Source organism: Microtus ochrogaster, unplaced genomic scaffold (genome assembly GCF_000317375.1).
Source record: "Microtus ochrogaster isolate Prairie Vole_2 unplaced genomic scaffold, MicOch1.0 UNK33, whole genome shotgun sequence".
In the NCBI taxonomy this organism is placed as follows: Eukaryota; Metazoa; Chordata; class Mammalia; order Rodentia; family Cricetidae; genus Microtus; species Microtus ochrogaster.
Window position 1 is genome coordinate 206,843 of NW_004949131.1, and position 14,785 is coordinate 221,627.

At 50.6% G+C, this 14,785-nt stretch overlaps 1 protein-coding gene across 3 annotated transcripts in view; it reads right to left on the reverse strand.

The window, feature by feature from the left end:
• Tmem108 (transmembrane protein 108) overlaps window positions 1-14,785 on the reverse strand; it is a 423,034-nt gene that overhangs the window by 8,923 nt on the left and 399,326 nt on the right. For all 3 annotated transcript variants that reach the window (XM_026789945.1, XM_026789944.1, XM_013354232.2), the window contains exon 4: window positions 6,043-7,440. In XM_026789945.1, the coding sequence (XP_026645746.1) occupies window positions 6,043-7,440 (1,398 nt within the window). The remainder of the gene's footprint in view (window positions 1-6,042; window positions 7,441-14,785) is intronic.

The following is a 14,785-nucleotide window of genomic DNA, read 5'->3' on the forward strand; positions in this document are numbered from 1 at the left end:
ACGCTAGTAAAGCCAACTCCCTACAGAAATAGGAACATTCAGAAGCGAGGACAGAGGTTTTCTCAGCTCTGTAGAAACTGGAGCCCCGGGGGAAGTAGGGAGCTGGCAGGGACAAACAGCCACTTTTCTCTTGCTGGCCTATGAGGACATCTGACATCACATCACACACTTCAGTGCCACAGTCTGCAAACGGGTGACAATGTCCTCAAAAGCCACGTCTCTGTGGAAGGGGGGCATCCGTGCCTTGGACCCACAGGCAAGCGAGCAAGATCAAAGTGGCAGAGACGGCCTTTGAGACTCCCAGTCCTGGGGCGAGAGGGATGTGGGAGTTAAAACCCGACATTAACACAGTGCTCACAAACCCAAGTAAGTCACTCGACCTCTTGCCCTCTGTGCAGTTCATGCACCTCCTGCATGCAGCAGACTTCTGCCCAGTATCTGGTGATTTTTTTCCCCCTCTGTTATTCTTAGTCTGAAAAGCGGGGAGTCAAAATCCAGAGAGATGAACTTCCCAAGGCCATGCTGCCGATCTGGCTGAGCATGCTCACTGCTGTTATGGAGTATCACTTGAAGGTGTGTTACATTTGTTTATGCTGTGGAGCATTTGTTTAATGATGCAAAGATGTGTTACATTCTTTCATGTTGCATTTTTTTAACTCTGTGAAGCTGTGGTACTTTGCTTGCCTAAAACACCTGATTGTTTAATAAAGAGGTGAACGGGCCAATAGCCAGGCAGGAGAGAGAAATAGGTGGGACTGGCAGGCAGAGAGAAAAAAAATGAGTAATCTGGGAAGAGTAGCTCAAGGAGCAAGAAAAGGAGAGGAGGACACCAGGGGCCAGCCACCCAGCTACACAGCCAGCCACAGAGTCAGAAGGAAAGAAAAGTACATAGAATAGAGAAGGATAAGAGCCCAGAGGCAAAAGGTAGACGGGGTAATTTAAGAAAAGCCAGCAAGAAATAAGCCAAGTTAAGACTGGGCGTTTATAAGTAATAAGCTTCCTCTGTGTATTTATTTGGGAGCTGGGTGGTGGGCCCCCTCAAAGAGTAAAGAGTAGAAATAACCAACTACACATTGCTGTGTCTAGGATGCCAGACTGCAGCTGCCTCTGAAGCCTGTCTGTGCAAAGTGTAGCAATCCTGTCTGTGGGAGGTGTGGTGGCCTCTGTTTCTCACGAACCTTCTACAGGAGAGCTGTAGACAGATGCGCTGGGCTCCAGGAGTCAGGGGCAAGGCTAATACTCTAGCTCTGCTTGGAACTTTGAGGTCAGTGGTCTGGCCTTCCATCCAAGAGAGGAAAGTACAGCCGGGACTTAAGGAGTCTAATACGCACTCAGCACCGTGGAGTTTACAGGCCTCTTCAACCCAGCCATCCGGGAAGAGTAACTGAAGGCCCCTGAAGGTAACGTTGACCCGGTTTTGGTAAACTTCAAGTAGATACTTATTGTCTGTCTACGAAACACTAGAGAAACACACAGTGTGGCCTTAGAAGTCCTTTGTAAGCTACGCAGTGAACACGGTGTGAGCCATGTATCCATTTAGCCAAAGAACCAACCGCTTCATGTCTCCAAAGGCGACAGACACAAAGACTCTACAGGGAATGAGTGGGGCTCCTCTGTCCTGCAGTTCTAGAACAGCCCTGAGAGTGAAGCAAGCTCTCTTGGCTTCCCCAGGAACATTCTGGGACAGGAAGAAGAGTCACTGGTATAAAGTTTGAGCCCTGGGTACTGGGTTCACGTGACAGGACCTTGTGGGTGATAAGCCATGGTAATCCAAGCCCACAGGTCCCCCAGGAGACCCATCCTTTTCCAATATCTGCTGAATTGCAAGCTGCTGGGCCTGTTGGAACATGCACTGTAAATCCCCAGAAGGCGAAAAACAGCCACCCCTCCACACTGCCATTTCTTGAGCATCTTCCCCACCAGACTCTTAAGTGCATGCATGGTCCAGATTTTCATGGGGCCTGGAGGTGGCATTACAAGTGTGGAAAAGCCCTGCCCACATTCTACTGCCCCTCCAGATTCACCAACATCCCTGTGTCTAGGCCATGATTCCCAGATGCCTACATCATGACTGACTATGGCAGGGGTCCAGAGCATGCTCAGTCCCTTAGGCCTCCCATTGGCCCAGGAGGCACACTCTCAGATGGTCCAGCCTCATTATTTCCCATGGCATGAGGCCTGTGTTGCTGCATATGGTTTGTCTTGCTTGCTCCAGCTCTTTCTGGGTGTTTTATAGTTGTACTGCCTTGCAAGCCTGATTCTATCTTGGTGCCTCCCTCTTAGAGGGACCTGAACGAATGCAGCAGACACCTCTTTCGACCTATGTTCTGGTGCTTTCTCTTCTCTTGGATAAGTAAGTCCACAGCAAAGAGAGGTAAGAGCTGGGTGTGTGGGCAGGTGTGTTTGATTCCACAAGCCATTTTTAGGGCTGCAGGGCACTCCATAAAGTACTTGAGTGGCTGCAGACGGGGCCTGGGATGGGTTTCAGCTCCTGTGCCCTGGATATAAGCCCATAAGCCCAAGGAAACTCGTGGCTTAGTGTCTGGCTCCTTATCCTGACATGTGGGAACTGGGTGTTTAGAAGTCTAGCAGGGGATACTACCTTGAAGCCCAGAGGTAGCTATTTTATCTTGACAGGGTTATGGGCAGGATGGTAATCCATGGACAACCCTGCCTTGCTGTAGCCACCTCTGTACCTTTTCCTCCCATTGGTCCATCATCATAAGGAGACCAGGAACCCAGCCACACTTCCTTTGGGTCAGTCTTCTCTGCTGCTTGGTAAGAATCAATTTAACCCAAGTTTTCTTAAACGGTAATGACAAAGCCATTAGGTTCTGCAAGTAAACATTCTCTCTCTCTCTCTCTCTCTCTCTCTCTCTCTCTCTCTCTCTCTCACACACACACACACACACACACACACTGCACATATAGGTATATGTCTGAGTATTGTTAACATTCATTGAACAACAAACACAGCAAAGAATCATAGTCCTTATAACATGTCACCCTTGGAATATTACACAAATGGCCCAGAGTCTAGAAGAAGCCCTGTTGGGGGCAAGGTGCATTGCTAAGGTCAGGAAGCGGCTCAACTTGGCCCTGTCAGGTTGAACTTGGATTGGTGATGCAGTATGCCTGCAGTGTCCCTGACTTCTTTATCTAATCCTCCCCAAAGCTCCAGCCTTCTCGTGAGGGTGGCTGGGAGAGACAGGCCAGGAAGCTCAGTGGAGCCTCCAGAGGGTTCTGTGACAGCTCAGAGCACACCTACTGGTGAGCAGTGACCAATGGCAGGCCAGAGGCTGCCGAAAGGAGGCTGCGTGTTCTATGCATCCTGATGGTGGCAGCAGAGACCTGCGTAGCAGCCACAGGGCTCCTGGCCCTGGTTCGCAGTGGCCTGGAGCCAATCAATTTCAGTTCTCAGCACATCTGAAACAGAGTTGGCAGAGAGTGTCTGGCAGGGCTCAGGAGACAAAGCACTTCTCAACCCTGGCACACGGGTGCCCTTCCAGGCACTGGGAGGGCTTGTGATGGGGAAGGCGGGTGAGTTGCTGACCCTGCATCCATGTGCAGGCTCAGAATTCGCTCTTCTCATCACTGACTTCCATTAGAACCAGGGGAAATCACCCTGAGACAAGCAAGCATGGGGTGGAGAAAGCACAGCTACGGTCAAGTCCCCACTGCTCCGCACAACCTGGCTTGTCTCCTAGCCCCTTCGCTAGAGGCGATAAAGTCTATATTCACACTTTGCTACCAGCCAGATTGCTGGGAATACTTGACAGTCTGGCAAGGGATGGGATCCACTGTGGGGTACAAAGACAGTAGGGAAGGTTGGAACATGGGTCTTGAGGAGGAGCTCAGCTTGTGTGGTCCCTAGATAGGTAGGGCAGGACTATGGAAACATCCCAGACAGGTATTTCTGTGAGCAGCACCTAGGGCTCTGAGATTGGACAGGTACTTTAAATATTCCCTGGTTCTGGTCAAGGATTGCCCATAGGACACAGGGTTGATGTAGAGGTGGCCAGGACCCAGGTAGGAGTGAGGGACTCCCTGTGCAAATGCAGAAACGCCAAGAAAGTAGGCCCTGCTGTCTTTCACAGTCAGGGGGCTAAGAAAGTCCAGCATGAACAAAATCAGCTCTTAGAAAGGGCGTCCTACCCCAGCCCCCCAGAACCTGAAGGCTGCTCTTGTAGCTCTGAATTATCCTTGAGATGCAGTTTGAGGCTGTGTCTCTGTTCCTGCCTTGGTTGACATCAGTTTACCAACTCAAGGGTGGAGTGTCGTTGATGACCAAAGTCTTCTGCCGCCTCGGTGCTGTGTATACTTGTTTATTTTGTGTAGACAGCATAGTGATAGAATAAAAAATACCCGGAGCTCTGACTGTAAACTAGAGCATCCGACACACTGGGAGATTATTAATGTGAGAAGTAATTGCTTTTCTATTATCTGCTTATCAATAGTGCTATCTTTTCTCCATCTCATCCCTCTTTTAGAAACAGGTAAGAACAGCTTAAACATTACATGTGTTCCCACCACAGACAATAGAGCTGCCTCCATGGAGCATGAGACATTGCCAGCTTTACATGTTCCCATGTGCAGGGTCTTGGAGCAGGAGTGCCTTTCCAGCTCTGACACAAGGGTTTTCAGCAAAGCTGGGAGAAGAGGCACTTCAGTGAATTGACAAGTGGAACCTGGCCACGGTAAGGGCCTAAGCGTTCTGTGCTGGCCTGTGACGTGAGGGAAGGGTGGCATTCTGGCTTCACAGCTTCCCTGTGGGAAGCCTCAGGGCTTCATTTAAGACCAAGGTTAGTTCATAGGGTGATCGAAGCCTGATTAGCCAACAGGCTCTGTTAATGTGGCTGAAGTGGTCCCTGCTGACTTTCTTGGTATGCTTGAGCATGTATGGAAAGCTGCACTTCTAGGGGACCAGGAATAAGGTGATGACCATTCAGAGGTGGCAGATATATAGTAGGTTTGGGCAAGGCAGTTCTATGAAGGAGACCCTGAGGGTCACAGATGAGGAGCTTGGGCCAAGAATTCTGTTCCCCAAAAGCCAGACACCCCAATGCCTCTGGGACTGGGGTGAACACCACTTAGGGACTACAGGGTAAAAATGACAAGGCAGACTTGAGGCTCTCGAGAGCTGGGCAGAAAATGATAGGTCAGAGAACAGGCTGTCTGGGGGACTGAGGAGCACGCAGTGTGAGGTAGGGTAGGGTCAAGTCCTGTGAAGATCCTCCGAGGACAGAGTGTGACATAGAAAGTCATAAAGGAGGCCTTAAGGTTCTGAGAGACCCTGTATAGTGGGTTCTTGAACATCTCCTGACACCTCCCTCTCAGAGGGACAGGATGCTGCAGAGAGATGCTGGTTGTCATGGAGCAGAGAACTATAAGGTCCAGAGGACACAGAGTGCACATGACTATGAAGGGTAAAGCAGGCTGGGTAGTGTAGGGATGGAGAAGAGCTAAAATCTGCGGAACTCCGAGGCCTTAATTCAGCCCATGCGTTGAGAACTGTGCGTTGCCCAAGGCTGACGGGATTTCCCAGCACATGGAAGCTTTGTCTCAGGGGAAGTGGGAGAGAGGTGGAGGGGAGAGGAAAGACAAGGTGAAGTGGGGAATGACAGTCATGACTTTTCCACCTGTAGCTCGTTAATGCTTCGTGGCCAATTGTCACCCATGGTACCCAGTTTCTTGACACAGGGGGTACTCAACAGAACTCTAGGCAGGAAGGACCGATGCTTCAAGCAAGGGCTGCAGCCCTGCCACCCACTCCCTAACACCTGGATCCTAGGCCAGCCAAGTCTCTTAGTCTGGTGTTTCTATAACACGTGTGGCTAGCCAGCTCCGAGAATTGGGGCTTTATGAGGTAGAGCCAGGACCAGGAGGGATGGGTGGGCCATGATTCTTCCCGTGCTGTCTCATTTGCTGGGAACCTGGACTTTTCTGCAGTTCACTCTGTGGGGCTACCCAACTCAAAGGGCAGGAGTATCTGGGGGATGGGAAAGCTGACAGAAAGAGGAGGGATGAGAGCTGGGTACTTACAGCAGGAAGAGATGGGCACACTGATGGCCAGGATGACCCAAGCAATATCCATCTTGCTCAGGCAGATGGTGGCTCTGTGCTGGGGCTTGTCCCCTTCAGCCACGTGGGAGATGTTGCCCACTGTTCCTGGCTTCCAGGTCCCAGCAGGGACCAGGCGGTTGAGGAAGTTGCCTGTGGCTGTGGACAGCACTGTGGAAAGGGGTCTCGGTCCCCTGTCGGTTGTTGTGGGGGAGGCCTCGTCCTTCTCCTCAACTGGAGAAACAGTGCTTTCTGAGACCCCAGAGAGCCAGGTTGGGGCCTGAGGGGTTGCTGATGCTCCCTGAGGGATGCCCTGGGAAGGGACTGAAACACTGGCATCAAAGGCAGCCTGGGTGGGCCCCGTGGCAGCCGTGAAGACCCCAGAGCTGGCAGACAGGGGTCTGTCAGTGTCGGGGGTGACAGCAAGCCAAGAGTCACTGTGGCTAGGGCTGTCCTGCACGTCACCATGAGGGCGCTGAGAAGGCACTGGGGCAGGCTGTGTACTGGCAGGGACACCTGAGGCTGCTGCGGCATCTGGTTCCCCTGCTGGGCTGGTAGATGTGGGGCTACTCCCCTGGTTGGCTCTGGTAAGGCCTGGCTTGTCCTTCACAGGTACCAGGGTCGTGGGAGGAACCCACAAGGTGCTTCTGGGTGCTGTGGCTGGAGACATGGTCTGGGGCTGCAGTGAAGAGGAGTAGCCCCAGAGTGGGGTCCTGGTGGTAAGAGCAGAGGGGTCTGGCTCCACGGACCCCGAAAAGTTACCCTTGTAGATCTGGAAAATTTTCCCCAGAGGACGCTTCTGCCCCAGGTGTGTTGAACTCTGATTTCGTCCCCTCTGGCCTTCCTTCCTTGCTGAGTGGCCGCTGGGTACAGGTAGGATAGGACGAGATGAACCACCAGCCCCCTTCCTGGAAGAGCCTGGGGGTCTGGGGGGCCTACGAGTGGTGGCCCGTGGGGACACTGTGGGGCGGTTGGTGGCTCCTGCTGGCTTTGTTGGCAGGATGGTGGGGGCAGCATCCCCTGGGGGGCGGCCCTCTGAGTGGGAGGATGTGGTTGCCATGGCAGCTGGAGGGGAACCTGTGGGCAGAGGGCTTTCAGGATGGGGGACGGCAGCTGTCACAACAGTGGATGTGGTGTCTGTAGGAGGCTGCCTTTCTGGATGAGATGGGGTTGTTTCCATAGTAGCTGCAGCCTGCGGGGTGCGTCCATCAGGTTTGGGGTTCAGTGTCACCACGGAGGAGAGTCTGGTAGAGCTGCGAGGGGCTGTCACCATGGTGCCTGGGGGGCTGCCTGAGGGAAGGGTCTGCAAAGATTCCCTGGGAGATGGTTCCTGGACGGCGAGTACCAGTGCTTTGGTCAGTGCCAAGGTCAGGAGAAAGCCTGGAGGGGGAGAGAGAGAGGAGAGCAGTGAGGAACAAAGGTGTTACTCACAGCCAGGCTATCCTCACTGAGGACTCTGAGGAAGCCCTGGGGATGCAGGGAGGCTATCTGGAGCATTCCTCAGGCCACACGGGCACCCTGGCACTCTGAGCCATAAGAACTGCACGTACAGCCGGGGAACGTCTCCACAGAGGAAGGGAGGAAGGATGTAACTTATCACAAAAGACAGCAGCACCAGGTGATCCTGAGGCAACCAGACCATCCAATCCCACCCTTTCTCTAATTCCCACCAGCCCTCTGCCTCAGTACACTGTCTTGGAAGGGGAGGGGGAGCCTGGGAGGCTTGTGACTTCTATGCCACCCGCCAGCCACAGCTGGGGAGTAGTCAAGGCCAGCCTGAACCCTGAGCCACTAAGAGCCAACTGGGGGGAAGGCTTGGGTGGGAGAGCTTACCAACTCCTATTCCTTTTCTTGAACAAGAACACAGTGCCAATGTCAGCCCCCTGCTCATTCAGATTTGCTTACTCCACACTTCCCTTCCTGGCACTCTAGAGTACAAACAGGGCAGACCCTCAAGTAAAGCAGAGATGCCCTGGTGCCATAGGGGCAGGATGGGTAGAAGAGGGCATGGGTCCAGAGAAGGGCAATCAGAGCTAGCTTCCCTAACACCATAGTAGAGTCTGGGATGGAAAATGCTGAAGAAAGACCATTGGCTACTGGGGGTTTGTTGTCAAGTCCTTTCCCTGTGGTTCCTCCTGTAGCTGAACTTGAAGTCCACATTGGTACTGCTTGGCCTTTTTGAGTAGAGGAACCCTTTAAACAATACAAAGAGGGCTGTGTAATGATGGATGCCTTATAAGTTTATTGAGAAAATGCAAAAGCATAAAATTCCATAAGTTTGAAAGCCTTCCTAAATATAAATTATTATAAAATCGCAGCACCTCCGGGCAGTGCTGGTGCATGCCTTTAATCCCAGCATTCAGGAGGCAGAGGCATGTGGATCTCTGTGAGTTTGAGGCCAGCCTCGTCTATAGACCGAGTTCTAGGATAGGCTCCAAAGCTACACAGAGAAACCCTCTCTTGAAACCCTCATCCTGCCCCCCCCCCCCAAAATCACATCACCATGTGCCAGTAACCCTATGGGATCATTGAGATCATGGGCTGTTGTAGCACATAGGTTAGGGAGAGCTGGTCTCTGTTGCTGATGGGTGGTGGGACACTTTGAAAAAGCCTGATTCTGACTTCTTAACACCCTTTGTCATTCTTGGACTTATTTTCAACCCCATCTAGACCCCAGAAAGAAGTTAGAGACCTGACAACTCTGTCAGAGCCTTTCTGCATGTCACCATGCTCTAGAAGGGCAAGTGGTCACACTGGTGTTATGGGCAGGAAAGCAGCTAGCGGTGGGAGGCAGGGATTCATGGGAGTTTGGTGGTGATGGCGGGCTTTGGCTAGCCTTTAAGGAAGCAGAGAGGGAGGAACTCCAGTGTGCCTGGAGCACCATTCAGTGTGTTGTGGTTTTTGGATTAACCCTTGGACCTAATATTCACAGCTAAGCCAGTACTGGGGAGGTTGGCGGGCCTCGTCTTTAACAGAGGCAACAGCACCTACTGTCTCCAGGGCCAGTGGCCACCCTAAGCAAGCCAGTTTCCTACACTTTCATTCACAAGTCAGCCCACACACTTGCAGTACATTCTGCTCATTCAAGTCAGTCCTGCAACCACGCTAACTTTCACCCTAGCAACCGCAACCACGCTAACGTTCAACCTAGCAACTGCCTGACAGGGTGGGAAATGAAGGCCCAGGGAGGCAAGGGAACATGTGTGAAGTCACACAGTCTCAGAAGCATGTGGAACCAGAGCTGTCTCTAAAGCATATGCTTTTCCTAGTTAACTGCCACCAGTGATGCAGGGGGAGGCAGAGGCCCATCAGCTGTACCCACGGCAGAAGCAATATGCTGCATTGTTCCGATCTGTTCAGGGCTATTATCCCAGGCCCATAAACTCACACCTTGTAGCCTGCCACCATGGGGGGTGGTCACTGGTCGCGGCAACCTTTGATGTGCGAGGAAGACTTTGCTACAAGTTGGTCTCATGACCATTCAGAGCTGAACTATTCTTCTTCCTCTCCGCTCAAATGCCAGAATCTCAGAATGTGACTATTTGGAGAGAGGCATTCAAAAGGGAGATTCAAATGAACAGAGGCCAATAGAATGAACCTTAACCGAATTTGACTGCTACCCTTCTAAGAAGAGATGGGTCTCCAGGGTGATACCAGGGGCATAGGCGGATCCTCTTCTGAGGGCAGAGCAGCCAGGAGGAGGCAGGCTGTCAGTCATGCAAGGAGAGGGTCTCACCTCTGCTGCCACAAGAATCCAACCCTGGTACCGCTTTGATCTTGAAATCCCAGACTTCAGAAGCTTTAGGGAAATAAGTTTGTTTAAGCCATTCAGAGAGTGCTGTTTTGTCAAAGCAGCCAAGTACAAACATTTTGCACTAGAACCCTTCTGAAAGGGAGGAGATGGAGAGGAAGGGCATGTGGGTTTACACTGGGAGATGATGTGAGGGTCAGCCAAGGGGGCGAAATGGTTGAAACAGGGAAACCTGGCCCAGAGAAGCTGTGAGCTGATGGAAGTGTCCCAATCTTCCTGGGTGCACCCCATATCATGCGCCTGAAGGATACTCCCCCAGACTCTCACCCCTACTTCTTGGGTGCTCATCCTATCCTCCATACCCTTTGGGTATCACAAGACTGAGTTAGGGAGGTCTTCAGTCCAGGGACTGGCAGGCCATAACTATGTCCATTTGGTGGCTGCTGCTGTCGCTAGAGTTAACATTAAGTCCCCCAAGGACCGCTGAGCTGGAGTACAGAATGTATCTGGTAGTCACAGCCCTAGAGCCAAGGACATAATATTGTTTTGACTTCAGAGTCAACAGCACAGAGTTTGGGAAGAGGCACAAGCTAACCCCAGGGACAAGCACACAGTGGGAAGGAGAGCCACCTGGCTTCCAGGAGAATGTTAGCAGATATCTAGAACTAGGCTTATGTTTCCCTGGGGTTTAAAATGGCTAGAGCAAGAAATCCCGCCGATTTCCCCACTAGAAGCCTACAGGTCAGATCACTCCAGCCAGACCCTTTAACCGGAGTTCCTGTAGAATCTAGTTGACTGTCCTTACTGCCACTGCTCTTTGGGTACCAGGCTCCCCAGACATTTCCTTCCTCCAGCATGTATTTAGACTCCAATCGTTGCTGCTACACATGCATAAATTTATTTCTGGGTGCCCTGGGGCTTTGAGCTTTGGTTCACATAATGAGGGGCCCTAGAGGTCACCTACACCAACCTCTTCACTGTATAGTGTGGTGACCCAGAGGTGTGGCGTGTGCAAAAGCACTTGGCTGGTTGGGGAGTATGCTCTGAATTGAAACATGCCCTGAGACTCAAGACTCTGGGAGCTCCTGACACTTAGAAAACTACCATGGCACTTCCCCTAGATGTTTGCTAGCAGAGAGGAGACTTTGTTGGAACCTGCTGGGGAGCTTCAGGGACTCTGGGGGTGCGCCTTTCGCCGAGGTGGGGCTTTGAATGACACACGGTCCTGCCCATCGGTTCACCAAGCTAGCTTTGGGGGGGAATCATTTCTTTGGTTTGCTATTGTGCCCTGAATGGGGACACTAGGCATTTGTTATTGTCTCCCCCAGAAAAGTCACACAACAAGGAGACATCCTGGATCAGAGCCATTATTTTAAAAATAAAAATTTTCATTTGTATCGTAAAATAGCTACAAGGGTTGAACTGTCCAGCTCCTTCAACCTTACTGTCACCTTGGGTATGGAAATGAGACAAGAGCTTACACCCTTTCTCCTTAGCACAAAAGGTTAGCAAATGAAGGCTGTGACGTGTACTGTCACAGTGGACCTTCAACCAGGGGCTCCGCTAACACATGCAAATTTTCATTCAAGGCCCTTTGTACCGGTCCACACACTCCCCCTCCCCACAATCTGGAGTGACTGCCTCTTTACATATCATTTGCATGCATTTGCATAATAGACTCTGGAGCCTCTGATTCCAAATATGTAAGAGTCACTAAAACTAAAATCTAGCTTGACATACTTAAAATGTAGAGCCAAATTTAAAAAAACGTGTCAGAGTGAGGATAAGTATGGGGGGATGGGGGACAGTGGGAGCCCATAGACTGATGGACGCCCAGATGTCACAGGAAGGCCGCCTCCTCTCTAGATTTCCCACACACATGTCATCTCAGAGGATGGAGAGGGCATCCTCCTCCTGTGTGCTTGGTTGACTGCCCACAGTCCATATTGGGCACTGGCATCTGCATCTGGTACAGGCGAGGAAGTGGCTGGAAGGGCAAACCTTTGCAGGCACATCTGTCCTCGTGGCATCTGGACAGGGGTGCTCTTAGTAGCTCCATGCTGCAATCGATAGAGGGAAGCCAGAGGACCTTGTTGGTATCCACACAGCCGAGGAATGGTGAGCTGGGATTCAGCAAAGCCTGGCTCTAAGGATTACATTTCAACCACTTCCGCTTAACATGCCTTTTCTGTTGTTTTTGTCGTGGCTGAAGAAGGACACCCAGAGTCTTAGACATGTTAAACGAGCTTTATTGCTGAGCTCTCCTTCCCACCCTTAACTTCTGCTTGCCCCCTCTACTCTGCCCTCTACCGTCAAAGGCTATGATTTACCATCTTTGGGAATTCATTTTCTAGGCTGAGTTTTTTTTTTTTCTCTCTTACTTGGAAACTGTATGTTTAAAGTCTGTATACATTGATAGTTCATACAAGCAGTGTGATTTAATTCCCTTATTATTTGAAGCATCTTCTTAAGTGGATTCTCCTTACACACCCAGTTGATAAAGCAGGGTATTCCACCCACTGCCTTTTTAATCCTACCTCAGGCAATCAGAGGTGTTGGAGCTATGTCCCATCACTGGCAACTTGGACGGACATACCAGGTGCCTGATGTGGCTAAGTCATGTCTGCAGGTTCTGATAAGTCCTTTTCCTCTAAAAAAAATGGCAACTCTTTCCTTTTCCGATGAGCCTAGCCGGGCATTTGTGACCACTTTGCCTGTCTAGGTCAGAGAAGATCTCATAGCTCCTGTATTCTCTCAGGGACAGTGTTCATCTTGTATTAGGAGTGTGCGGTGTGACAGGAATTCCTGAGGCCTCAGCCAGGCATCAAATGTGACAGCGAAGAAGCCTACAGGACAGCCCCACCCTGGGCTACCACTGGATCGTCACCACCAAGAAGACGCTAATGAATGCCACCTAACAGAGTCCAGTCAGCCCTCAGATTTGTGAACAACTATGGCAAAGCACTTTCTTACAGCTTTAAGCCTGTTCACAGGCATTTTTATTTTTATTTCTTTATCCCTTTGAGACAGGAGCTCGTTAAGTAGCCTGTACTAGCCTTGAACTTGTGATCCTCTTGAGTGCTGGAATGGATGACTGTGTGCTATCACCCCTGGTGGGCATTTTTACTTTTCAAACTAGGACACAGTGTAATGGTTTAAAGGGTCTGCCAAAGTCTTGCGTCATTAACTTGCAAAGCCACAGTACTGGGAAGCTAGCCCTAAGAGGAGGCATTTGGGATCAAGGGTACAGCGTTCAGGGGGGTAGTAGTCATGTTTGAGGGAGTGGGTTCCTTTTAGAACGATACATTGGACGCTCTTTTCCCCTCTTCTCTTGCCCTTCTCATGGATGGAAGAACATGGGGACCCTCCTGGACACCAGCTCTTGACTTTAGACTTCCAGACTCCAGAATGCTGAGAAAATTGTAAGTTACCCAGCTGGGGAAGCACAGAGTATACTAGGACATTTGCAGATTTACATTCTGCATCTGGTGCCCCTCTTACACAACCAAAGTGTGCCTCTAGAACAGCAGGCCAGGCCCCAGCTGTTTTCTTCGTGGACAATGACCTACAACCTTGCCTAGAAATGAACTTCCTAATTCCAAAATTTTATTTTACTCAGAAAGGGTTGTCTGGACCATTGGCATTTAACCCCTTCACCTGATAAGGCAAAGACCCCCCTCCCCAAAGTAAAATGACTTAGAGTAACCACAGCTACATGGGGGGGGGTTTGAAGGGGAAGAACTCAGGCCAGCACACTGCCTGGCTAATCCCACTGATGCTCCCTGCTCGTAGGGCTCTTTCTCAGTGTGTTTCCAGGACTCTAGTGTGCTCTATTCTTTGAATTCCAATGGCTCCTTTTATTTTAAAAGCCACATACAAACTCTAGTTCTTTGGAGCACGGTTTTAACTTAAATTAGGTTTGCATCATTGAGTTCAGGGGGTCTGGGTCACTGCTCTGAAGAGGCGCAATGCAGGTCTCTTGACCTTGACTAGGAGCCAGTAGCCCAAATCTTTGGTGCTTCCCCTTCTCTGGGCAGCCATATTCCACAAGCTCCCTCCCATCAAATCAGGCATCCATTCTTAGGGCTGGAGCTCTGCTCAGTGCTCTGAACTAACTGGGACTGTCACCTGGTCGGTTTCAGAAATGTTCAGAGATCATAGGTTCAACAGCTGGACTGATGGGGTCCATGACTCACTGGGAACTGCTTCCCAGAGCAGTCTCTAAAACACAGGCAAGCAAGAAAACCATGTGAATAGGGCTTGCGTGCCCTGACACACTTGTGGCCTCTGGCCAATGTGAGTTCATCTTGTGCTGTAGCTCTGGGAGGCTGACAGAAAACAGCTTCCTAGTCAAACATGTATGTGAGCATGCAGGAACATGCGTGTTCTCACAATCACATACATGTTTATGCCTTCTCATTTCTCCCTGCTCCTTCTGACCTCACACAGCCCCTTTTCTTGGAACAAGAAACAGACAAGTATGATAAATTTGTAGGTCACATTTCCCCCATCATCTCCAAGTGATCATATGGTTAAACCATTTGTCTAAGATCCAAAGGGTTGCCACATAGCAGTTCAGGATAAAACGTCAGGCTCCTTTGATCCTAGATGCTCAAGAAAGAGATCCTGAAGATGGAGGAATTTTTGATTCAGAAAAGTGTCCTGCATGACCCAAAGAATGCAAGATAAAGACAACACTGTTACTGAGAATACAATCATTGTTATCAATGACTGTGATTTGAAACCCCATGCTCTTGAATGCAGCAACACACAGGTAACTCCACAGCCTTTTATCTTCAGTCTTTGGTTATCCGCCTTTTATTATTCTGATTTGCTGGGAAGTGTGTGTGTGTGTGAACCCTGTACTCTCTGAGCTCATCTCTCTGAATGGAAATAGCCAAGGCTTGATCTATTTCCCATCTGTGCTCTGGCTAAACCACCAGGGTTGGGATGGTGTCAGGTTCAATGTCATAG